At 37.7% G+C, this 27306-nt stretch overlaps 1 protein-coding gene across 4 annotated transcripts; it reads right to left on the reverse strand.

Moving 5' to 3' along the window:
• Window positions 1-5464: 5464 nt before the first annotated feature.
• LOC127436839 (nuclear receptor subfamily 2 group C member 1-like) lies at window positions 5465-27271 on the reverse strand. 4 transcript variants are annotated; one of them, XM_051691277.1, is made up of 15 exons: window positions 26074-27271; window positions 24049-24078; window positions 23705-23816; window positions 20946-21176; window positions 18852-18930; window positions 18536-18715; window positions 18118-18265; window positions 17943-18027; window positions 14846-15024; window positions 14592-14745; window positions 9577-9698; window positions 9305-9444; window positions 6373-6495; window positions 6163-6268; window positions 5465-6065 (listed from the first exon to the last, which is right to left on the reverse strand). In XM_051691277.1, the coding sequence occupies exons 3-15, from the start codon at window positions 23756-23758 to the stop codon at window positions 5891-5893; spliced, it is 1776 nt and encodes a 591-aa protein (XP_051547237.1). In that variant the 5' UTR covers window positions 23759-23816; window positions 24049-24078; window positions 26074-27271; the 3' UTR covers window positions 5465-5890. The 4 variants fall into 4 exon arrangements, with proteins under 4 accessions (XP_051547237.1, XP_051547239.1, XP_051547238.1 ...); XM_051691279.1 differs by having other exon boundaries at window positions 24049-24082; XM_051691278.1 differs by having other exon boundaries at window positions 24049-24149.
• Window positions 27272-27306: the final 35 nt, after the last annotated feature.

Raw genomic sequence — 27306 nt, forward strand, 5'->3', positions numbered from 1 at the left:
TCCCAAACACCTCTGATGTTTGAGAAAGGCCAATGAAAATTGGCGAGTGGAATTTGCATGCCACTCCCCTGGACATACGGGTATAAAAGGAGCTAGTGTGTCACCACTCATTCAGGTTTATGCTGAGGAGCCGAGACAGAGCCCCGGCGATCACAGCGGGTAGTTCAGTGTTATGGCAGGAGGGACACAACGTCTCATTCCCTCCATCAGGGAACGGGAGTTACAACAGTAACCTAGATGCTCCCTATCTGTCATTCACTCGACTTTGCTATTCAAAACACCACAACCAGCTGAACTGTGTTACGTGGATCGGCGGTGCAGGTGCAGGCAGGCAACTGCGTGCCAAGTAACAAGTGCACCGGCCCCATCGTAACCTTCCCAACACCTTGTATGGTCAGACTTGCCAAAATGGGAACAGGCTGCACCAGCTGGTTCGGCCTTTTCTCTTCTTTCTTTTCCTGGAGAAAGAACTTGCTTGATTCCAGCTGGGGCCAAACGTATTCACATCGGGGTAGGTGTTCTTGGAAAAAGACACCGCGGAGACCACACCCAGCCCAAAGGAGAGGTAATTGTGTGGAAATAATTCACATGGGCTTACCAATTCTTTATCGGCAGTATCGCATGTGGAGGAAGTCCCCGTGGTAGGTTCTACCCGGAGGGGACGGTTATGATTCTACAAGTCCTCCAACTTCTCCCAGATGCGCTCCAAATCCACCTTAGTTGCTAGCGGATTAGCAGCTAATTCCCTCTGCGATGACTCCAGATAAGCGATCAAATTCTCGACATCCCCCACTTCTCCAGCCAAATAGGCTCCCGGGCTTGCGGCTTGCTGCTCAGGGGCTTCAGCTTAAGCACGTAAGTGTCTTTTAATGTCTCCAGAGCCTGAGGATTTTGAATTCTTTGACATATTGTCTTTCTAGAACAGTTAAGGATCAGGGTGTATCGAATCTCACTGGTTTATGACATAAAAAGTATTAAAATTAGCAAAGTGTGCAGAGCTCACCGTTCACACGTCTGAACTTCGTATGACGTCATGTGACTCTTCATGGTGCTTTTCAATAAAACTTCAGTCATGTTTTTACTGGATTATTGCCAGTTTTTTGTGGTGTCTAATGCTCAAAGGTCAGAAAAATTATTTTATTATGTATTAATTACACACTATCTATTGCAGGCACGTGCCGTGAGCTTTGAGACTGGGCAAGCATCAGTAGTAATGTAACCCGGTATATGTTAAAATGATTGATGAGGGGGCATGTCCGGAAGTAGTTGACAGATATTTATGTTTGATAACCATAACCGGAAGTGTCTGACCAGATGTGTGTTTGATGGTTGACCAGAGTGTATGACCGGATGTGTGTTTGAGAGATTACGATAACCGGATGTTTTGATAGGATGTCTGGTTGGTTGATAACAATAAGGAGATGTCTCTGACAGGATGTCTGGCTGGTTGATAACATTAGCTTAGTGTTTGGCCTTTGGTTAAAGGAAATTTGTTTGATCTAGTCTGAACATGGTTTGTGGTTGACAGATGTTTTAAGTGATAAAAGTTTTGTCGACCGTGCAGTTTAAAAGGTGTGTCTTCCTGAGTCTGAATAAGTCGCCACATTCAGAAAATTATTCTGAATGTTGACGACCATGGTTAGTGTAACGATTTAAGATCTTTTTCTTTCAAAGAGAGTGTGGGGTCCAAGTTTGACCAAGTTTCTCCACAATCCTTCAGACAGTATCAAGTATCAATTAAATTTATCCGGAAATCGTCTGTGTCTGTACGATTTTAACCCTGTACGTAACCCCACCCACCTATAACAACAATGCTTAAAAAGGGAGCGCTCCGACCACATTCAGCTATCATGTCTCAAGACAGCGATTCAACGCCACACGGCTCCCCCGTCAGCGATGGTTGTGGCTCGTCATCTGAAACCATACAGAGCCATGCGACTGTAACAAACTGGGTTATCATAATTAAAGCTTCATCACCGCCTACTCCAGTGCCATTGTGGCCACAGCAGCAGCAGATGCAAACCATACCAGGGATGACGCTGTCAATGGCTGTTTTGGTGTAACCAGCTATAAAGTAATTAAAGCTATTATCAGTATTATTCTGAGTCATATTATTGACAAAAGTTAAAGGAGCAGTGTCTGGGTTGTGAAGTGTACCACCCCAGCCAACTGAAGCATTCCTGCTTGTTTGAACCCAGTCCTTATTTCTGTCAATTCTACTTTGAAGAGCTGAGTAGTAAACTGTTTCAAGTGGACATGAAACTCATTATAGCCTGGGCCTTAAAGCTGTTTGGTTTAATACCCCATCTGCAACAGGTACCGGGAAGTATTGAGTCTGTTCTGTGTGAGCTGCGTGACGAGCCCTACATCACAGGTCAACAAGATCAGAGAGAATCTGGTGGACGAGAGCTGTCAAAAGGCTATTTATGATACTATGAACAGCTGGAAGAGTACCACTACCAAGACTTCAGAGTGACACCAACATAGGTAACCTTTGTAATGCCTCTGCTTTGGTGAAACAATTGCTTGGAAGTCGTGTAAAGTGTGAAATTACCCAATTATTGTACAAAACCATTAATGATTAACTTGGGAGATATGTTGTTGATTTTGATTGTCATGTAAATGAGAAACATTTAAACAACCTAAAGAAACAAATGGTGTCTGAGAAATTTTTTAGTCGAGTGGGACAGTATGACTCGTGTGATTCTTGACAGGGGCGAGTAAGTATGTGACAGTCAGAAATGTTCTTAAAAGGACAGGCAAATGTGACAATATTATTGAAATTGGTAATATAATATGTCTGTGTACATATGTAACAGATGTGTGTGTAACCAGTATCTTAAGAAACTATTAATGTATGTCAAATTGTTGAAATTCTGGTAAAATACATACATGATAAAAATATGATCATGTGTTTTGCATTTCTCAACTTTCTTGATGATGCCCTGTAATGTTTATCCATAAGATTCATGTTACGTCATGGAATTTATGATGATGATTTTCAAATAAAAAAAACCATTATTCTCTAAATCAAGTCTCATGAAAGGTTACATATCCTTTCGAGACCTTACGAAATGTGCAGTTTACCTTTGCCTTCAGGCATTCCAGCCCATTCTACAAGGAGCATGGCATCCTCATGGGCTTTGGCTAGAGGTGCGTCCATGGAGGACATTTGTATGGCGGCAAGGTGGTCCTGTCCACATACATTTGTTAGATTTTATAATCTGGACGAGGGTTTGACTCCTGCTTCCCAGGTTCTCTCTGTTGGAACAGGTGTAAATCCATAATTTATTTTATTCAGATGCTTTAGCTTGCTTGTGCGCCACTGTATGCTTGCCACACAGGCTTAGACAGTTGGCAGCTACTGTTTGCTTGGCGTGAATGTATATCGTTCCCATAGCGTTCATACGCGGTGTAGAGTTCCTTCCAAAGGGAATGTCTCGTTTACATAGGTAACCTTGGTTCCCTGAGTGGGAACGAGATGCTGCGTAGCTGGCCATTCTCTCTAGTCGCTGCATAAGGTCATGCCTCTTGCAGAAAGTCTGACTCCATGGCGCAAAAGCCAGCACCTTTATGGAGCTCGTGACTAGCTCCCTAGAGATGCCGCTTAAGCGCCATCAGCCAATAAATTGGTGCAATTGTATAAGGGCTTCAGACAACGTGACACTCGGACGGTTTCCCATAGCCTTCATAAGCAGCGTCTCGCACTAACCGAGACGTTTCCTGATATGTTATCTGTAAACATTGAAAGTTATTTTACTTTTTTAGTCAAATTTGTACAATAAAGCTTCTATCTACTTAAATGGGGAAAGACTTAATGCAATGTTTTGGGCTCAGTACAAGTGAAACTCAGTCGACAGCATTTGTAGCATCATGTTGATTACCACAAAAATGTATTTCAAATTGTTCCTCCTTTAATAAATAAATAAATAAAATCTTGGTAACAGTGAGGCACTTACAATGGAAGTGAATGGGGCTAATTTTTTGTTAAAATACTCACTGTTTCAGAAGTATAGGCACAAGACTTAAACAATATGCACGTTAACATGATTTTAGTGTGATAAAATCACTTACTAACCTTTTCTGTATAAAGTTATAGCCAATTTTACAACTTTGTTACCATGACGATGTAATGTCAACAAAACCTAAAACAACTGTAAAAATTACGATTTAAACAACTTTACAGCTTAACTTGTGTATTATTTTTTACAGATGAATTAATATAAGTGCCTTTAAACCCTCCAAAAATTCACTTCCATTGGAAGTGCCTCACTGTAACCTCGAATTTTTTTTTTTTTTTTTTTTAAGAAAAGGAGGGAGAATATATTTTTGTGGTAATCAACATTATGCCACAAATGCTTTAGATTGAGTTTCACTTGTACTAAACCCGGAACATACATTTAAAGGGATAGTTCACCCAAAAATTAAAATTGTCTCATTATTTACTCACCCTCATGCCATCACAGATGTGTGTGACTTTCCCTCTTAAGCAGAACACAAATTAGTATTTTAAGAAGAATATGTTGGTCCTCACAATGCAAGTAAATGGTGGCCAGAACTTTGAAGCTCCAAAAAGCACCTAAAGACAGCATAAAAGTAATCCATATGACTCCATATCTTCTGAAACGATCTAGTCAGTTTTGGGTGAGAACATACCAAAATATAACTACTTTTTCACTGTACATGTTGCCATTGCAGACTCTAGGAACAATCATGATTTCAAGCTCGATTATACTTTCTAGTGCTTGACGCAGGTGCAGAGTGTAAGATGACACCAGGAAGTGTATTTGAGCTTGAAATCATGATTTATCAAGATTTATAGTGGAAAAAGGAGTTACATTTGGGTCTGTTTTCACCTAAAACGTGCTCACCTAAAGATTTAACCACTGGAATTGTATTGATTACTTTTATAATGCCTTTTTGGAGCTTCAAAGTTCTGGTTACCATTCACTTGCATTGAGGACCTACAGAGCTGAAATATTCTTCTGAAAATCTCCATTTGTGTTCTGCAGAAGAAAGTCATACACACCTGGGATGGTAAATGATGAGAAAATTTTCATTGTTGGGTGAATTATTACTTGAAATCTCCAAAATGGATGGGCAAGATTACAATGAAAGAAAATATTTCAAATGAACAGTTAAATCTGACAACAATATCATAAGTTGAGCTTCTTTAGCACAGATCACCCTTAAAAACAAAACAAAAAAACTGATTTTTCAGGTAATTTCAGCTAATGTGCTTGCACATTCTTGAGTTAACCGATGCCTATATCTGAAAGATGATTTTGACTGTAAGAGCGGAGCATAACTAGAAAAATTATATTCACTAAAGAAATGTCCATGCTTTTCTTTTTCTTTAAGACTTTATTTAGTTTGTCCGTGACTGTGAGAACCCTGTTTGTCACACTTTATTTGATCATAAAAACGCATCAGACTCCATGCAAACAAATACCAAATCCTGACATTTTTCCCCTGATTTGACATTTATTATTCCTATTTACACAATTCATATACAGTGCATACAGAGAAAGTCAGTGCTTTGGGGGGTTGGGGGTTCTAAGGAAGAAGTTTTTTGCACTTCCTGTGTCTTTATAGACACTTTTCTAAGTATAAGAACACAATACAATAAAAGAGAAAACCATCCAACCGCAATGGGATTTCCACTTTATCCATAATACATAAACCCGCAGAAACAATCCACACACCGACCAAATGAAAATGCAAAGTCATAACAAAATTGTCTTCATTCAAAATGGTTCACATGACTATATCATACAGATTTTTTTTTTTTTTTTCGCCCAAAGGGTTCTGAGTAAAGGAACATAATGATCCCATTTCTGAGGCAATGACATCTTAAAGCTGACTGGTGAGGCTATGGGCATTGCTTCAGTCATTCTGTGGTGCTGATTGGTTGGCTGTTGTAGTCGGTGGACTCCATTTTGAGGATGTAGGGAATGATGCTGTCGATCTGGACATTCCCGATGAGGCCGGCGAAAAAGAGCTCTTCGGTTAGTGCCGCACTCATGAGCCGCAGGGCAGGCAGACGAACTAACAGCTTTGACAAACTGAGAGACAGTGTAAGAAAATCACTTTGGTGTAAGGATGTGCCAATAATATATTATATTGAAATCTCGCGATTCAAATGGAAAACCACACACTCACCGATACGTGTCCTCTGGATAAACTTTGCTCACATAGTCCTGTAGTTCCATGTGAGCTTTCTCCTGAAAATGCTCTATCTGAAGGGTGCTGTCCACTCCAGAGTGATCTATGACCAAAACACACAAATAATTTTATCATTTACTTTTCTCACCACCTTCTTTCCTTTAATATATATTCTCAAAATAAACACACACCAGTTTTTTTTCTTACCTGGGCTGAACAGGACCACAGCTTTGAGGTAAGCGTACTCATAAGCGTCAGGACTCATGCGGCTCATACTGTTACAAAACTCCTGCATACGCCAGATGTGCTCCATCACCTGCTTCACCCGCTCTGGAGACAGTTTTTCAATTAAATACATCTCACATTAGACATGCATATGTCAGTGAAGTAATTTACAAAATGTTAATAGTTACATGATGTAATGGGTGGGCAATATATGCAGAAATTTATATCACCATATTCTCAAAATGTTGGTTGATAATATTTAACAAATAAGTTTTTTTTACAAAGAAGTGATTCAAAACTACAGAAAAAAATAACAAAAGGTCCTTTAGACTTCAAACTATGCATGAACAGTCACGCACATTGCAATGAAACAAATGTATTAAAAATAATTTAAATACTATCTTTATCATTTTTCATTAAACAAATGATAGTATAACCATTATAAAATTATAAAGTATTAACAGTGTACTATACATACAAATTTATTTAAAAAAAAAACAATAATTACAAATACTATCTTTATACGTTTTTTTTTTTTTTTTAAATGATAAACTTTATAAAATGATAAGGTATAAATTTATACTATAAATAAAATAATTAAAAATTATAAACTTTATAAAATTCTAAAGTATAAATGTTAGTTTATAAAAAATTATAAACTAAAGTGCGTAACTTTAAAATACTCTATAATATGAATCTTTAAAGATTTAAAATTATAATCTTTTTGAAATTATAAAGTATAAACTGTATACTATACATACAAATAATAATAATAATAAAAAATACCATTTTAACTTCATAAAAATTTCTGAATAGTACATTTGTTTAACAAATAATGATAAAAAAAAATAATATTAATTAAAATACTCTTTATACTGTGAATTTTTAAAGATTTAAAATTATAAACTTTTTGAAATTAAGTGTAAACTGTATACTATACAAATTAATAATTAAAAATACTATCTTTAAACAATGATTTTTTAATTATTAACTTTATAAAATAAGGTATAAACTTTGTACTATAAATAGAATAATAAAAAATACTATATATTTTTGTTATTAAAATGATTAACTTTACAAAATTCTAAAAAGTAAATATTGTTTTTTAAACAAATATGAATTAAATTACTATATTATACTATAAATTTTTTAGGATTTTAAATCGATCAACTTTATAAAACTATATAGTATAAAAACTTTATATTATACATACAAATGTATTAAAAAACAAATAATAATTAAAAATACTATCTTTAAACTAATAATTTCCAAAAATTGAAAATGATAAACTTTATAAAATTATAAAGTATAAACGTTATACTATAAATACAATAATTAAAAGTAATAATAATAAAAAAAGATTAACTTAATAAAATTCTAAAGTTCAAACTTTTGTTTATAAAAAATGATAATCTAAAGTGTATACATACGTTTTTTTTAAACAAATAATAATTAAAATACCATCTTTATACAATTAATATTTAAAGATTTACAATGAAACACTTTTTTAAATTCTAAAAAGTTTAAACTGTATACTATACATACAAATTAATAATAATTACAAATACAAATGATTTTTTTAAATGATAAACTTGATAAAATAAGGTATAAACTTTATACTATAAATACAATAATTTAAAATACTATATACTATTCATTTTGTAAAAATTATAAATGATAAACTATAAAACTACAAAGTATAAACTGTATACTGTAAATACAAATGTATTTAAAAAAACAAATTAATAATAATTAGAAAGAATTTTATACTATTCATTAAAAATTTTAAAAGCAATAAACTTTATCAAATAAAAAAGTATAAACTTTATACTATAAATACAAATGTATTAAAAACAAATGAATATTAATTAAAATACTATACTATTACTTTTTAAATTACAAACTTTATAAAAATATTAAGTATAAACATTATACCATAAATCCTATTTTATCTTATCCATTTTTAATAAAAAAATAAAATAAAAATTATAACCTACATCAATTCATGTGTTTGTGATTTAAGGTGCTTTCACACTAGCACTTTTGATGCACACCCGGGGTCGAATGCCGTCAAAGTTTTCCGAACTTGGGTGCGCACCCAGGAACCGCACCCGAGTCTGCTTGAAATGGTGGTCTGGGATACGATTCATGTCAACTCCAGTACAGTTCGCTGCTAATATGAATGCAATTGTACCAAATTGCGGAAGTGAATGTCTTTGCAGGCTCCCGATCGCAATTACTGTAGTATAATGCATTTCTCATACCAGCTTGTGTCCAAATAAATCACCTTCAGAAAGCAGCTCACATTCTTCACATCTCTTGTAAGCATCCAGAGGCTCACGGCAGACAAACGCTATTAATAATTTCATCATTGCACATTCAATGCATCCGCGGGAGACAAACACAAGTGTCGTTCTGTGCATGTAAAGTTTTGAAGGTAAAATCAAAGAGATACTTTAATAACAGAGCGAAGCTGATGTTGAGTTGCTGCCTAGTTACACTGATAAACAGCTGCCACTTGTACTCGTGTTGATGACGCAATCGGACTGCAGTTCAGTACCAAATAATAAAATGTGAACAGAGACCAGTGGGGGCAGGGGGAGGAAACAAACTCGGGTTCGGTAGAAGCACTCCAACCAAGTGTGAAAGCACCCTTAACCTTCCATACCATAATTGAGACCTTTTTGTTAACTACTTCAAATTACTAGAAATAACCACAGTTAATCCAGATATTATTTAATAATAGGACATTTCCTAATAGGAATGCTTGACAGCTTTTGCAACAGTAACTCATTTACTGTAAGTAAATGATAGGAACAAAGCTTTCAGTTCAACCAGTGTTTCACCCACCCCTTTCTATGATGTATAAACCAAAAGTCTCATGAGTATTCATGAGAGGCTCCTATACACGTACCTTCCTCCAGGCTGGTCTGTAAATGGTTTATTATGGCTGTGAGGATAGTCTCTACATTCATAATGTGTGAACACTGAGCCAAACCCAAAGCAAACAGCTCATTCCAGCAGGCCTTCATCAGCGTGATGCCGTTCTCGGAGCTAAACACCAAACAAAAGAAAGCACATGCCAAATGAGGATGCCACCATAAGTCATCTTAACTGTAGAAATAACACATCATATATTAATGTAGAATAGGAGTAGGAGACAGATGAGAATACAAACACTCTCACCCGAGGGCCTGGAAAGCGGGGATGGAGCGTGCCCAGTGCATGGAGAGGAAAAGCAGACGAGATGCTGATTCACAGATGTAGTTCAGATTCAGGAAGTCTGGCATAGGCAACGGCATCATCAACTACACACAAGAACACACATAATGTGAACACACATATATATTATTTCATACATGGCTGTTTCTTTTTTTTTTTTTTTTCCCAATTTGGAATGCCCAATTCCCAATGTGCTTTTAAGTCCTCGTGGTGGCGTAGTGATCCCAGTTGCCTCCGCGTCTGAGACCGTCAACCCGCGCATCTTATCACGTGGCTTGTTGACGCATTGCCACGGAGACATAGCGTGTGTGGAGGCTTCATGCCATCCACCGCGGCACTCACGCTCAACTCACCACGCGCCCCACCGAGAACGAACCACATTACAGCGACCAGGAGAAGGTTACCCTGTGTGACTCTACCCTTCCTAGCAACTGGGCCAATCTGGATGCTTAGGAGACCTGGAGACTCCTGCTGGAGTCACTCAGCACGCCCTGGGATTCGAACTAGCGAACTCCAGGGGTGGTAGCCAGCGTCTTTACCACTGAGCTACCCAGGCCCCCACATGGCCGTGTTGATTTTTATTCAAATTAACAGATTTCAACTTTTTTTTATTTTTGTTATATGAAGGTTTCATTAAAACTGAATTTGACTTTTTTTTTCAGGCCTTTATCATTTATTTTTGGTACTTTTCAAATGCCTTTTATGTGCCGATTTAACTGTTATATACTTTTGTTCCAAAACCAGACTTTCGATATAAAGCTATGAAAATCCATTATAAAAAGAATTTTATTTAACACAATACAGAATTTGAGATGTGCCAGAAATGACACTATGCAGAGAATTTTTATCACTTTCAGAATTAAATTACATGAATGTCCTGTGATGCATGTACATACAGTGCATCCGGAAAGTATTCACAGCGCTTCACTTTTTCCACATTTTGTTATGTTACAGCCTTATTCCACAATGGATTAAATGCATTATTTTCCTCAAAATTCTACAAACAATACCCCATAATGACAATGTGAAAGAAGTTTGTTTGAAATCTTTGCAAATTTATTAAAAATAAAAAACAATTCACAGCCTTTGCCATGACACTCAAAATTGAGCTCAGGTGCATCCTGTTTCCACTGATCATCCTTGAGATGTTTCTACAACTTGATTGGAGTCCACCTGTGATAAATTCAGTTGATTGGACATGATTTGGAAAGGCACACACCTGTCTATATAAGGTCCCACAGTTAACAGTGCATGTCCGAGCACAAACCAAGCCATGGTCCAAGGAATTGTCTGTAGACCTCCGAGACAGGATTGTATCAAGGCACAGATCTGGGGAAGGGTACAGAAAAATTTCTGCAGCATTGAAGGTCCCAATGAGCACAGTGGACTCCATCATCCGTAAATGGAAGAAGTTTGGAACCACCAGGACTCTTCCTAGAGCTGGCCGCCCAGCCAAACTGAGTGATCGGGGGAGAAGGGCCTTAGTCAGGGAGATGACCAAGAACCCGATGGTCACTCTGACAGAGCTCTAGCGTTTCTCTGTGGAGAGAGGAGAACCTTCCAGAAAAACAACCATCTCTGCAGCACTCCACCAATCAGGCCTGTATGGTTGAGTGGCCAGACGGAAGCCACTCCTCAGTAAAAGGCACATAACAGCCCGCCTGGAGTTTGCCAAAAGGCACCTGAAGGACTCTCAGACCATGAGAAACAAAGACTGAACTCTTTGGCCTGAATGGCAAGTGTCATGTCTGGAGGAAACCAGGCGCCGCTCATCACCTGGCCAACACCATCCCTACAGTGAAGCATGGTGGTGGCAGCATCATGCTGTGGGGATGTTTTTCAGCAGCAGGAACTGGGAGACTAGTCAGGATCGAGGGAAAGATGAATGTAGCAATGTACAGAGACATCCTTGATGAAAACCTGCTCCAGAGCGCTCTGGACCTCAGACTGGGGTGAAGGTTCATCTTCCAACAGGACAATGACCCTAAGCACACAGCCAAGATAACAAAGGAGTGGCTCCGGGACAACTCCATGAATGTCCTTGAGTGGCCCAGCCAGAGCCCAGACTTGAACCCGATTGAACATCTCTGGAGAGATCTGAAAATGGCTGTGCACCGACGCTCCCCATCCAACCTGATGGAGCTTGAGAGGTCCTGCAAAGAAGAATGGGAGAAACTGCCCAAAAATAGGTGTGCCAAGCTTGTAGCATCATACTCAAAAAGACTTGAGGCTGTAATTAGATGCCAAAGGTGCTTCAACAAAGTATTGAGCAAAGGCTGTGAATACTTATGTACATGTGATTTTTTTTTGTTTTTTATTTTTAATAAATTTGCAAAGATTTCAAACAAACTTCTTTCATGTTGTCATTATGGGGTATTGTTTGTAGAATTTTGAGGAAAATAATGAATTTAATCCATTTTGGAATAAGGCTGTAACATAACAAAATGTGGAAAAAGTGAAGCGCTGTGAATACTTTCCGGATGCACTGTACACTGATGGACATTTTTAGTAGACCAAAGTGTGAAAAATGTTTTAACAAGACTTTATTTTTTAGAAGACCACAGTGCTAAAAGCAGGGATTAAAAATGGTTTAAGGAAAGAAAACCAAAACCGGAATCATACAAAGAATTTTGCAGAATGTAACTGAAAATGGGAATGAAATCCCATTCAATTGTTCTGGAGTGAAAACATTATTTTTAAGTGCTGGTAACCAGTTAATAACCAGTTAATTTTGTTCCGATAATTTTTTCATGAAACCAAAGACCAAAGATTTTCAGGAATTACACCACTTCCTGACGGTTGAGAAAATTAAGCTTCTCTCTTTAAGGTAGAAAATAAGCAAGCACTTTGATTGACCGCTAGTTTAAAAAACAATGTTAAAAAAATTAAAAATAGCTCAGTGGGTTAAGATGCAGACCACCACACCTGGAGTTGCCAGTTCGAATCCAGGGTGTGCTGAGTGACTCCAGCCAGGTCTCCTAAGCAACCTAATTGGCCGGGTTGCTAGGGAGGGTAGAGTCACATGGGGTAACCCGAGTTGGGTGTGGATGCCGCAGTGGATGGCGTGAAGCCTCCACGCGGGCTATGTCTGCACGGTAACGCGCTCAACAAGCCACGCGATAAGATGCATGGATTGACGGTCTCAGACGTGGAGGTGACTGAGATTTATCCTCTGCCACCCAGATTGAGGCGAGTCACTACGCCACGATGAGGACTTAGAGTGCATTGGGAATTGGCCATTCCAAATTGGGGAGAAATTCTTTTTTTTTAAATCATTCAGCCCACAAAAGGTGACAATTTATTGATTTTAGGTGGCCAAATGAATATCTGAAATATGAGAAATGTTTTTAGTTATATATTTAATGTTAGGAATACATTTATTGAAAAAACTTTATTTTAAATAGGCTACTGTATACTATGCTAGATATGATTTCTGTCCTGAAAATTCCCCCACATGGCAACAAACTGAATCGATTATTTTCGCTAAGTGAGGCAAGTCCCTTATTTTGAGCTTGTTTTTTCCAAAACAGGTGCCTTGTTTCTCTTGTGAGATCTGGCAACATTGCAACTGGTATATCATCCACCCTTAGCATAGAGTACTGGCATTTGACAATGAAAGTTATTAACCGTTCTTTAATTCCTTTCTAACCGTTTTTCGAACCGCAAAAATACTGTTTCTGGTCAGAAAGAACCAAAATGAAAAACCATTTCGTTTTTAGTCCCTGGCTAAACACCAACATTCTTGAGATCTTGACTTAAGAGTAAATCACTGCAAAATCAGTCCGGAGACATCATTCAGTATGGCCATGTCAGAGGAGCAGGAGCATGTCACATGTCTCTTTAATTAAGGCCTGACAGCAGCTGAAATAGTTATGAGAAAATATACTCATAAGTGTTCGCCATCTGAGACGTCAGCCTTATTACTTCATTATTACAACTACATCCTGGCCAGCTACGAGGCCGGAGACTCATATTTATGACATTCGACACCGAAGCTTCGAAGCTTGTGTTGAAAAAAAACCCAAAACAACACATTTTACATTGATGCACTGTATCGGAGCTTAAATCGTTTTGGGTAGAAAAAACAAATGTGATCCGTGACATTCGAAGCTTCATTCGCCTGAAAACCACATGACTGCTTCAGTATCTAGTTCAAAAGAGGCACAAATTCCAGTACAAGTTTGAACATAATACAGTCATATAAGCACATTTCACTGCCCTTTTAATAAAATTTTCCTGCCCCGCCCACAAGCATATTTATCTTCCAATCTACACATTTATAATCAGTTATTAATTTACTCTCATTCATTGTTTTCATTTCTTAACAGAACGCAGTAACTTCTCAACTCATTTATGGAGCCCTTGAGGCTTGAGCCTTTACTTGCTTATTACTTATTTCATTATAAAAAAGAAAAAAAAGAAAAGAAAAAAAAATGAAAACAACATGATAGCATTGATAATACATTTTTTTTTTTTTTTGCTTCAAAACGTTGCCAGCCACAGCGGCTTACTAAACTTACTTACAAAACTGGCTTCCATAAAACACAATTTAATGATAGCTAAAAAAAAATAGCTGCATTTAAACAAACATTAATTCTATTTATATTTACCTAAAATTCACTCAAATTAATTCTAAATTTCTGATATTGCAAAACAAAGCGTTTTGTGTAGTGGGGTTGCACAAGGTTATAACCAACTGTAGACCTCTACTTTTATTTTACCATAAATTCATCATTTAGAAATTATGATTTTATTTGAATATTACACTTGCTTTTACTTTCAATGTAGCATTTAGATAACAACGCATCCATTTTCATTTTAGTGATGGGTTTTATTTTGCATTAAAGCAAGTGAAATCTATGTTGGATGGGTTGAATCTTACATCTTGCTTCGCTCTTGGTATGAATGGGCCTTTGAAGTGTAGAAGAATAAGAGTTTGAAGAATAGCTGCAGTGTGTAAATCTACAGTGATATCTGACCTTAAAGGGGACATGCATGTCCGAGAGCAGCGGTCCTTCTAGTTCCAGCAGGGCGGCGCTCTGTTCATCAACCCTTACAGCAACATCACCCTCTGCCATCTCTTCCCCACAACCCTCCTCTGGCTGGAGCACCTTTGTGAGTGTGTCAAAGGCCCTAAACGAACACAAGCACGTGAACACAAGCACGTAAACACAGATGTCTACCACACATCGTCTGGGCTTAATATCAGAACTAAAGCAGTCTCTTTCCGTACCGTGTGACTTCATTTTGCTCATCCCGCTGTGCATCTGTCATACCACTGTCATCGTTACTCATTGTTTCTATCTCTGATAGGTCAGTACTGCTGTCCATCATCTCACGGCTCTTGTTGATGTGTCCTAGAGACGTGACCACATTTGCCAGAGTGCCCAGATCTCCCTGATTGGAATCATTCTGAAGTGAACATTGGGAAAATGTGAATTTGTTTGAAGAACATGTCACTACATACTAAAAACAAATAGTGTGATCATGTCCACATCACATTTCACCCTAAAATTTTGCCACATTTCACATGAAAATAACATCTAATAGGTCTATTACCATTCAGGGGCCTTTAGCCCCATTGTACCCTATTATTTAAAATCATGTTAATCATAATGTTTATAAAAAATAATCATTTCCTTCTTTATTTTGTTTGTTTGTTTAGATGGCCTTGACAAAGTCACAATGTTTGGTTTCAGAATCAAAAACTATCCAGTTTTTATAATTTATTCTTTACCTGGCTCAGGTCAAAAATGACCCTAAAGCCCTAAGTGTACTTCAGTTTTGACGTGAATGCTGAGCGTCTTTGCACAGCTGAACGCTCACCTTTCAAAGTGTACTTCATTTGACTGTCTGTGTGCACATACTCAAGCGGTTGGAGATACTGGACTATTTCTCTTCAGGAGTTTAAACCCATAAACATGTCTTTATATTTCTTTAAACTCGAGTCACACAAATTCAAGTATGTCCTGACCTTCTCACACGCGCTCTTGACTCGCACATCCACTGCTGTTGCATATCCACTATTTCCACCTTTGTCTCCTGTTGATTAGCGGCGATTACATCATCTTTTAGTGCTTCTTCATGACAGCAGCGGCTCAGCAGTGAGTGCTGCCACCTTGTGGACCCACTTATTAGTGCAGTTAATTCCAGGCGCATGCACATTCAGAGACGTGAGGTTAGAAAAATTAGGCTGAGCACGTTCAGTGATTGAGCACACTGCTGATGACGAAATTTGCGTAAAGCCCGGTGAACACTGTACTATTTTGGCCACAATTCTGCCATCTGAGACAAATTTCGGTAATCCTAAAGGATTTCTGTCATCGTAGGGCAAAATCGGCTATCTTACAACGTTAAGTGTGACATGCTCACCGACGGCCGTTTACTAGCCTTCACTTAGCCTTTTACAATCTTAGAGTGTGTAGCGGGCTTAACTCGTCCTGTATGCGGACACTCAGCATTCACGTCTGACTGAAGTATCTCATGCCACCCCCCCCACAAGATGCCACCCATGCCTAAATCTGCCACTGCTTAAGACAACAGGAGAGTTATAGCATTGTAATATTTTATTTTCCCTAAAAAGTTACATTACTGTAATGTGTCTGGACATTTTACTTTTGAGTTTATTTGTTTTTTCTGTAATTGTCACATTCCAACACATATTCTCAAAAGTGATTCACATTAGGCTCCCATTACTGTAATACAGAATTGTAATAATGTATTAAAATATAAATTATTATTATTATTATTTATAATCATCATGAATTAAAAGCAATTTTACACATACCCCCACAAAATACTTTATATATTTCAATTAATAAATCAACTTTTTTTCTGCATTACCGTAATGAGAATTTGGGGGGTGGGGGTGGGGGGGGGAGGTGGGTAAATGTGCTTAACTGAAATGAAAATTAGGGATGGGAATTGAGTAATTTTGTAGTGGAGTACTCTAACAAATAAAAATAAAAAACTAATCGATTACTTGAAATTTAGGGCGTTTTCACACCTGGCTCGTTTGGAGCATTTGTTTTCTCCCTTGGTTCAGTTCATTTAGGCATATATGAACACGGCAATTACACTGCACCAAAACAATCAGTCCGAGACCTCCTGAACTTGTGGTGAGAATGCAATTCAACCCAATGGACCAAACAATATAGCTATAAACACCATGAACATACCTGATGGATCTTTGGAGACATCTATAGATCAGCACGTCACTTTAATTCATCATCAAAACGTGGATATAGCCTTTTGGTGATTATTAGATATAATTGCAAGTTTAAAATATGAGTTGTTTTATCATTCCTGAGGTAATTTTAGTACATTGACTGTGAGGTCAGGCACATGTAATGCAAATAATGCAAAAGCAACAACCGAAGGATAAAAATAACTTTTACCTTGTCATAAATTTTACAACTCATATCATCCAAGTGACGGAAAATGTTTATTTGCCACGCAATCTCTAACTAGAACGCGCACTCTGTACCATTTGGTGACGTTTTGCATAACCGTGACTTTGTAATTGTTTGACACAAGTATATAACTTTAACCGGTAAATTGATGTATGAGCTAAATCCCAGAACAGCATACAAATATTGTAACCAATGAGGGGAAAGCATGCTCATGTGAGACTTTTCTTAACACCGTTTTGAAATATTGCTTTGTAAAAGCGAACCAAACCAAGGAGAAAATTTTACATTGTAACAATTTTAGCCTGTTTCAGAACAAATTAAACATAAATAAGATTTAACAACATCTAGATTTAAAAATGACACAAAAAAAAAAAAACATTTGCACTCACACATAGAAACATACATTTCAATCATCTGAAGCAATACAATCAATTAAAAACAAAACATTTTGGGTGAACTATTCCTTTAACAGCATCATGCACCCACAGCGCCACCCATTGCATTAACTTGTAACAGCAAGATTTAGGTGAGAGAAGCAGTTTCAATGTTGCCAGCGGCATGCAAAGGTACAAAGGAAAATCAAATTGCAATATTCGAGTAGTGTTTTTACTAGTCTGATATTTTAAGCTGATTAATCGAGTACTCTTGCACATCCTTTAAGAAAATAATGTTATAATACAAAAAAAATCGTATTGGTCCTAAATAGGCTTGCTTTCCTCATGCAAAACAATAAATACATCTTATTTCTATTATTTTTAACTATTAAGCTTTGTGAGATTCGCTCGGTAACATTTCAATAATAGGGACTAGATGGTAATGGACTATAATGGTCTCATTGCATAATATTATTCACATTTAAGGATATGACTAAGTTTTTGACATGCATTATTACTTGATGATTTATACAAGTGTTTTTACCTGATCTGGTGAAGGAGGAATTAAAATTGTGTTGTGCTGTTGTGAATTGTTCAAGAGCATGTTGGAGTCCAGTAAACTGTTGGATCTGCACCCAGACACAGTGAGAGTTTGAAACGATGACAAACTTTAATTTCTGATCTCATTTTTAAACTCATACACACATGCATACACCAACCTGGTGGTCTCTTTATCACTAACAAACGTTGGCATGGCTGTGAGAGGGCTGCAGAGGTTTTTACGGATGTAAATCTTCTCGATAGAGGGTGCACAGTTGGCCGGCTTCTCCCTCAACACTTCCACTGGCTTCCTCTCACACTGCACAGCTGTAGGGAGAATTTTTATGTAGAGAAAATACAATAAAATTCAAAAAATAATTCCATAAATACACACTATTATTATTTAGCAGAATATCTCAAAAGCTAGAGAGCTGCCTACTATTCAGCATTTTTGGACAGGAACATGTCTATAATGCCCAACAATGCTGTTGGTTACAAAACAGCACTAGGTTTCTACAGTCTCAGTCTTGTTTCAAGTCTGAAAGCATGTGATTTGTGTAGATTTGTGAGTGTTTCTGGTTTCTGTAAGGGACTCACAGTCTTGCTTCATGCCGAGAGCCATGCAGCGCTGCAGTCTGCAGTATTGACAGCGGTTGCGATGGTGTTTGTTGATGACACAATCTCCAGACCCTCGACACGTGTACACCAGATTCTTCCTGATGCTGCGCTTGAAGAAACCCTTACAGCCCTCACAGCTCACCGCTCCATAGTGACGACCTGAACACACCCACACACACACACACAAAGCCTACGTTTATCTTTCTGAAACAATCTAATTCTTGGCAAGGCTAGATTTAGAACCAGTTTGAGGTGTTGGATTGTTTTAAAAAAATAAAAGGTGTTTGCTTTTTACCTGAGGCTTTGTCTCCACAAACTACACAATACTCCACTGCCAGCTTTGGAGTGCCCTGCTCTAAGCCCTCTGTCACAAACTGTGAGAATAAAAAACACAAGATGTTATACAACCCCAATTCCAAAAAAGTTGGGACAGTATGGAAAATGCTAATAAAAACAAAAAGGAGTGATTTGTAAATTCGATTCCCCCTGTGCTGTATTGAAAGCACTACAATAATACATTATTTGATATTTAACCTTGTGAATGTAATTTAATTGAATTAACTGAAAATATACACTCATTTCAATTCAGATGATTGCAACACGCTCCAAAAACAGTTGGGATGGCCAATTTAGGACTAATAACAATCTGACGTATTGAAATAACAAGGTGATGTGAAACAGGAGATGTGAAACAGGTGAGGCAATCGTGTTATAATATACAAGGAGCCTCCAAAAAAACCTTGTTCTGTAAGATCAAGGGTGGGTTGGGGCCTGGAGCTCAGCAAGTAAAGACGCTGACTATCACACCTGGAGTCACAAGTTCGAATCCAGGGCATGCTGAGTGACTCCAGTAAAGCTTCCTAAGCAACCAATTGGCCCGGTTGCTAGAGAGGGTAGTGTCACATGGGGTAACCTCCTCGTGGTAGCTATAATGTGGTTTTCTCTCTCGGTGGGGTGCGTGGTGAGTTGTGCGTGGATGCCACAGAGAATACCGTGAAGCCTCCACACGCGCTATGTCTCCGCGGTAACGCACTCAACAAGCCACATGATAAGATGTGCGGATTGACGGTCTCAGACGCGGAGGCAACTGAGATTTGTCCTCCGCCACCCGGATTGAGGCGAGTCACTACGCCACCACGAGGACTTAGAGCGCATTGGGAATTGGACATTCCAAATTGGGGAGAAAAATCACAACAAAAAAAAAAGATCAAGGATGGGTTGAGGCTTGCCAATTTGCAAACAGATGTGTCAGCAAATAATCCAGCACTTTGACAACAACTGGAAGGATTTTGGCATTTCACCCTCTACAGCGCACAATATAGTTAAAAGTTCCAAGGAATCTGGTCAATTCTTGGTGCTTAAAAAGCAAAGCCGAAAACCACTTCTGAATTTGCCTGATCTCTGATCCCTCAGACGTCACTGTCCTAAAAATCGTCATTGGTCTGTAATGGATATTATGACATGGGCTCGGGAATACTTCAGTAAACCTTTGTCAGTCAACACCATTCGCTGCTGCATCCACGGATGCAAGTTAAGGTTTTACTATTACGCAAATGAGTAGCCATACATCAACACTGTCCAGAAGCGCTGCTGAATTCTCTGGGCTCGGTCTCGTCTGAGATGGAAAGTAGAACAGTGGAATTGTTTTGTGGTCTGACGAGTCCATATTTAAAATGTTTTTTGGAAAAAACATCCATTGTTAGATACACTGTGTTCTCAGGGACAACGGGGAAAAGGACCATCCAAGCTGTTATCAGCGTCAGGTCCAAAAGTCAGAGTCTGCCATGGTATGGGGGTGTGTTAGCGCCCATGTCATGGGTAACTTGCACATCTGTGAGGGCAGCATTAATGCAGAAAGATATATACAAATTTTGGAGCAACATATACTGCCATCCAGATGACGTCTTTTCCAGGGACATCCCTGCATTTTCCAGCAGGACAACACCAAACCACATACTACCTGGAGAGTGTGGGTACTAGAGTGGCCTGCCTGCAGTCCTGACCTGTCTCCAATTGAGAATGTGTGGTGCATTATGAAGCTCAAAATACAGCAAGGAAGGCCCCGTACAATTACGCAACTGAAGACCTGCATAATGGATGACTGGGGGAAAATTCCACTTTCTAAACTTAACAAACTTGTGTCTTCAGTGCCCAAATGCTTAATAAGTGTTATTAGATGAAATGGTGATGTTTCACAGTGGTAAACACTCGATGTCCCAACTTTTTTGGAGCACGGTGCAATCATCTGATTTTAAATGAGTGTATATTTCCAAAAAAACATGCACATTTGAACATGCATTATAATGTAATTATACATGTATGATGAGACATTTAATCATGCTGTTACTGATTTCACATAAATAAACATGGAGCTGTGGTACCTGATTACCTGGATCTGTTGTCCTGTCAGTTCAGGTGATGCGAAAAGCAGTTGATTGACAGCTGACCCGTCTGCAGAGGTTAAGATGACCTTGGCAGGTGAGTTATCCTGTTTGATGAACAGTTTCTCCTGGTTGGGATAATCCAGGTTAGCCAATATAAACTGCTGTTTGCCGGTTCCAGCCTGGTCAATTGCCGTGACGATCTGCACTTTCTGTGCCAACTGCTGCTCAGTCACAATCTGATAAACACATTAAAACAAAAATGATCATGTCTGAATGAAACACAAAGACATCTAAAGTAATAATGCTCAGTGAATATTTGAATCAGGGGTTTCCAAACTGGGATCAAGGGACACTCAGGAGGCCACAAGGGGGTCCACGGAAAATTTCATGGAGAAAAAAAAAAATTACATATATATTTTCTTAAAATGTATAAAATTTTAAATTAATAATGACTGTAATTATTACTATTACGAATAATTACATAAATTGTTATATATATATATATATATATAATTACATAAATCCATTAAAGTTAAAAAAAATGCAATATGTGTGTCCCTTATGGTTTATTACATTTTTGAAAAAAAATTTTTTTTTAAAGATTTAATTAATTAAAAATGACAAGTGGTGTAACCATCAAGTAAAAGTTTTTAAAATATGTTAATTGCCCCTTGAATACATGTGCAGGCTGTGTACACTTAATCATTTTCAAGGTACCACCCCTGGAGTCGTGTGTTCGAATCCAGGGTGTGCTGAGTGACTCCAGCCAGGTCTCCTAAGCAACCAAATTGGCCTGGTTGCTAGGGAGGGTACAGTCACATGGGGTAACCTCCTCGTGGTCACGATTAGTGTTCTCGCTCTATGGGGCATGTGCTAAGTTGTGCGTGGATCGCGAAGAGTAGCATGCGCCTCCACGTGCTGCGAGTCTCCACAGTGTCATGCACAACGAGTCACGTGATAAGATGTGCGGATTGACGGTCTCAGAAGCGGAGGCAACTGAGACTTGTCCTCCACCACAAGGATTGAGGTGAGTAACCACGCCAGCACGAGGACCTACTAAGTAGTGGGAATAGGGCATTCCCCTATTGGGAATGCCCCCCCCAAAAAAAACAAAACATTTTCAAGGTAAATAAATATGATTTTTTGAGTCATGAATATCGAGAAGCTTTCTTAGGGTTACTCCATTTGACCAGATCAAACCGCACATTTCCACAAAAATGTCAAAATATTTGATAATTTTAAAATAAAATAGTCTTCAGGGTCTATAGGGGGTCTTCTCTATTTGAATACAAAAAGTTTTTCACTGCTTATTTTTATTAAGAAAATAATGAAAAAAGATTATACCAAACTATTCATGCTAACATTTTCTTTCAAGTACTTCAGCTTTTAATGTGACTATTATATCTCCAGACAATTACAGCACTTTTTTAACTTTAAACCCTTAAAAAAAAAGAAAAGAAATTGAAATGATTTTGAACTCAGAAATTAAAAGCATCATAGTAAAGGTGTACTCAAGTAATCGTTTTATGTGCACTGCATTTTAATGTATTTTTAAATATCTTACTAGATCTGGACAAAAAAAAAAAAAGGGACAAAAAACAAAACAAAACAAAAAAACTTATTGACACATTTACCAAATTTAAGTCTGATTTTTAAAAACTGGTTGAAAATCATGAGATTAATCATGTTAGATTATTTTATTCTACTAACAGATAGCTTCTTTCACCACTGTCGACTTTTTTCTTAAAGGGATTGTTCATTGTTGGGTGAACTTTCTCATTATTTTCTCACCCTCATGCCATTCCAGTTGTGTATGACTTTCTTTCTTCTGCAGAACACAAATGAAGATTTTTTAGAAAAATATTTCAGCTCTGTAGGTCCATACAATCCAAGTGAATGTTGACCAAAACTTTGAAAGCATCAAAAAGCAAATAAAAGGCATCTTAAAAGTAATCAATACAACTCCAGTGGTTTAATCCATGTCTTCTGAAGCGACCTAATTGATTTTGGTTGAGACCAGACCAAATTATAACTTCTTTTTCACTGAACATCTTGCCATTGCAGTCTCTAGGCACGATCAGTAGATGGCGCCAAGGAAGTGTAATCGAGCCTGAAATTATGATTGTCAAGGAGACTGCTGATGTCAAGATTTATGGTGAAAAGGCAGATACATTTTGGTCTGTTCTCACCCAAAACTGATTGGATCACTTCAGAAGACATGGATTAAAACAATGGAGTCATATGAATTACTTTTATGCTGCCTGATCACCATTCACTTGCATTGAATGACCTACAAAGCTGAGATATTCTTCTAAAAATCTTTGTTTGTGTTCTGCAGAAGAAAGAAAGTCACACACATCTGGGATAGCATGAGGTTGAGAAAATTATGGGAGAATTTGCATTTTTGGGAGAACTATCCTTTTAACAAGGAGCTGCAAGGCAATATCTATTAAGCTGATTTGGAATAACATTTCTTGTAAAAAGCGCTATAAAAATAAATCTGGATTGAGTTAAAAAGGTTTCTTTTCAGTTCTATGCATCTAACATTAATATTGGGCAGAGAAAGATACACAGTCAACAAAGTATTATTTTCCACATAATATTTGAATTATTCCTTCTGGCTTTCGTATGACAATATACAGACCAATTATTTCGTTTTGCAAACAACATGTGGTCTTTATATTGAAAATATATATTTTAGGAAAGAGGTCCTTGGCATCAAAAGGATTAAAACCCCTGGTCTGAATTGTGTGCTGTAGGTCACCTGTAGGCCTCCATCTGCAGACACCAGCTGTATTCTGGGACGTTCTCCCTCCATGATACCGATCTGTCAAAGCCGTGGCTCAGTCGCAACACCCCATCAGCCACACGCTAACCTGAGAAAAACAACACAACTCACAAAACAGTCTTCACCAACCATTTTCAATATGAGACTGCGCTGCCGATCTAGATCTACTGATCTTGTTGATCTCAATTATTGCTCATTGAATTAGTGTACAATAAATGTAAAATTATTACAAAAAAAGTTAACGTGTGGACACACCCACTTTTGTCCACATTAAAGGAATAGTTCACCCAAAAATGAAAGTTTTCTCATCATTTACTCACCTTCATGCCATTCCAGATGTGTATGACTTCCTTTCTTCAACAGAACACAAATGAAGATTTTTAGAAGATTATTTCAGCTCTGTAGGTGGTTTAATCCATGTCTTCAGAAGTGATATGATAGGTGTGGGCGAGAAACAGATCAATATTTAAGTCCTTTTTTTTTTACTATAAATTCTCCTCCCTGCTCAGTAAGTGGAAATATGCACAAAGAATGTGAATCACCCAAAACACGAGAAGAAGGTGGAAGTGAAAGTTCAGATTTATCCATCTTTTTCCTGAACGCAAGTTTTCCACAAATCGACGGTTTTCAATTGCCAGTCTCCAGTGTTTTCACTCGCATCAGCGTATATTCTTAGCGGGTAATGTGATGTTTAAAGTATTACATTTGTAAAAATTGTCAAAAACATGCTGCTATTTCATAGAGTCGAGATGACCATTGTTTTATAGACAGTGCCTCACCTGAGTGTGTAGATGATATGAAGCGATGGTCAGAGATAAGTTATGTTGACATCATTAATTATTCTGAGTTATGTCAGCCAACAACAGCACAATTTGAGCCTGAAATTCATTTATACACCAAGTAACACTTAAATGGTTGTTGTTCTGCTCTGGATCGCTCGTTTTGGCAGTTTTTACTTGGCGTCTCAAGACCAGAAATACAAAACAGGCAATTAGTATCATCATGGCGCCGCCCAGTGGTTGCTCAGGAAAACTGTGGATAGTAAAAAAGGGCTTAAATTTGTATCTTTTTTCACCCACACTTATCTTCTCTTTTCACTTCTGAAGACAAGGATTTAACCACTGGAGTCTTATGGATTACTTTTATGCTGTCTTTATGTGATTTTTGGAGCTTCAAAGTTCTGGCTAACATTTACATGCATTGTATGAACCTTCACAGCTAAAACATTATTCTAAAAATCCTCATTTGTGTTCTGCAGAAGAAAGTAAGTCACACACATCTGGTTATGGCATGAGGATGAGTAAATGATGAGAGTATATTTATTTTTGGGTGAACTATCCCTTCAAACATAACAGCCAATGACTAGTAGTTGGTTTATTTAAATCCCTAACCCTAATATTAGCTGTAATAGTGATGTGTGCCCTATAGCAAACACTAATTTAATGACTAACAGAACTTACTGGAAATAAGATTAACTACAGTATGGGGTATATTTCAACTATTTTCAGTGCAATTTCATGATCTATATGGATGAATTCAAACACACATTAGGCCACAGTGCTTATATCAATGAGCTAATATTATACCTGATCTGTAAGTTTACAGATGGCTCAGTGTTATCTTCAGTGCAAACCAGATTTACAAAGAGTATATATATGAAGAAATCCTAGCCATCTGATTAGCTATTAGCTACATTAGCACTGTGCTTTTACAGTATTACATGACTCAGATCGCATAATGGTGAGTACGTGTGATTTGGTGAGAATGACAGTTGTGGGGTCTGTAACTCATGAAGAGTGTGTGTGATCCGGGAAGATAAAGTCAGATCTGTTCCTGTAGGTTAAAGGTCATGACTGAAGGGTTAAAGCCCCATGCACACACATGCTCGGCTCTACACTACAGCAGCTCCATCAACAAGAGACATTACAGGGCAAATCAAACATCTGCACACATCTATATAATCGAAAGCTTAGAAAACTGCGCGATAAATCGTCTTTGTGCTTTAATGTGATCTGCATGTTGTTGTGTTTGTCAGAATAGCATGGTTTTAGCAGAGTTAGCCTGCTCATTAACATCAAAACGCTGTAAAACTGTTTTGATGTTTAGGAAAGGCTTTATTGTGTCTGGTTATCGTTCTTAAATGTAATTTGGTCTGGTTAATAGCAAATATACGCTATTAATAATCGATTTATCGCATGTATTCGGTTATGCTAGTTGCTAGTATGCTAACTCGTGTTAGCAGGCCGGCTAACTACAGCTTTAACGTTTTCCTGTATTATTCGTCCAAATCGATGACTGAAGACACAGTGGGGTTTAATAAGGTAAAATAAATGAAATGCTCTTACCCGGTAAAGTGTTTAATTATCCAGATATGATGATGTTTTAATAAATAATCGTGATCTGACGGCTCACTGCAGCTACAGGAGGTCAGAGTTCGCGACCTACTCGGAGGAGACCGGCGCATTTGCGCATGCGCACTTGAACTCACTAGCCATCATACAGACTGCATTCAGCTTCATGAAGCACTAGTCATGACATGTTAACTCTGTTCATTACGTGTTTGACAAGAGGGCTCATAGGGTTGTATGGGATTATATTTGTGCCAATTGATTTGAACGTAACTTTTCAAGAAACTAATAAAAATAAAAAATAAGAATGAATAATAAAAAAAAAACAATATGAAACGGAACAAATCAAAGGCAATATTTTAACTCAGTCTTCAAACAAACAGCATCCTTTGTTAACGATATTCTCTGCTTACGTTTGCTGATCAGGATTTACAAATGCGCTGCAAGAGTTTTCAGTGAATTTTCGTTCGCAGTTCTGGCACAAAACTCTTGTATGGGCAGGGCTAACTGAGATGAGTTCTCATTGGCTAGTGAGTTTTTGATTGACAGCTCTTTGACCTGGAAGAAGAGTTCAGTCAGTGGAAAGGGCTCTGGTTCCGTTTTACGTGTAAAAATTCGAGAATCTACAAGGGTCTTCAAAATTCATTAATGTGTAGTGATATATATTTAGGCATTTGCTTTTGTATTATATCTGTATTATTCTTTCTCCTAATGCTTTGTTGCGAAAAGCTTTCAGGAGCAGTACTGTGGAATGCTGTCACCATGACAACACACTTAATAACTCCATTGTCAGCGCATGCACTCAAACCATCACAATTCTCACTGTATTATTATTGTGAATTCTGAAAAATTTAAACAGATTATGAAAATCGCAATCAAGCATGGAGCTTGTTTTCACAGGATGTAGACCTTAAAGTGGTTTGCATTGCATGGGTATTCAATCCAAATGTTTTTGAAGAAAGACATTTTAAATAGTGCTTCAAAATGTGACTTAACAAACCAGCTTAATGATTGAATGGATTAACCTTGATTAAAACTGTTGTGGAAATCAAATCACTTTATTAGTGCAGTTCCGTCAACATTGCAGTCATGTAGTTACAAGATATACAGAATACACAGCACTCACTGAACAATATGTACACATAATACACAATATCCATATTACATAATAAACATTGTACACAATATACAGACAGCAAAACAAATAATATATACAGTTAAAGTCAGAAA

The sequence above is a fragment of the Myxocyprinus asiaticus genome, chromosome 47 (assembly GCF_019703515.2).
Source record: "Myxocyprinus asiaticus isolate MX2 ecotype Aquarium Trade chromosome 47, UBuf_Myxa_2, whole genome shotgun sequence".
In the NCBI taxonomy this organism is placed as follows: Eukaryota; Metazoa; Chordata; class Actinopteri; order Cypriniformes; family Catostomidae; genus Myxocyprinus; species Myxocyprinus asiaticus.

Excerpts from the sequence above, each read along its gene's own strand:
- LOC127436839 (XM_051691277.1), bottom strand. The coding sequence starts at position 23,758 with ATGGAGGGAGAACGTCCCAGAATACAGCTGGTGTCTGCAGATGGAGGC. Across the intron at positions 18,716-18,851 it reads TTGTGGAGACAAAGCCTCAG|GTCGTCACTATGGAGCGGTG; the intron begins GTAAAAAGCAAA and ends GGGTGTGTTCAG. Across the intron at positions 6,269-6,372 it reads TGTGGTCCTGTTCAGCCCAG|ATCACTCTGGAGTGGACAGC; the intron begins GTAAGAAAAAAA and ends TTTTGGTCATAG.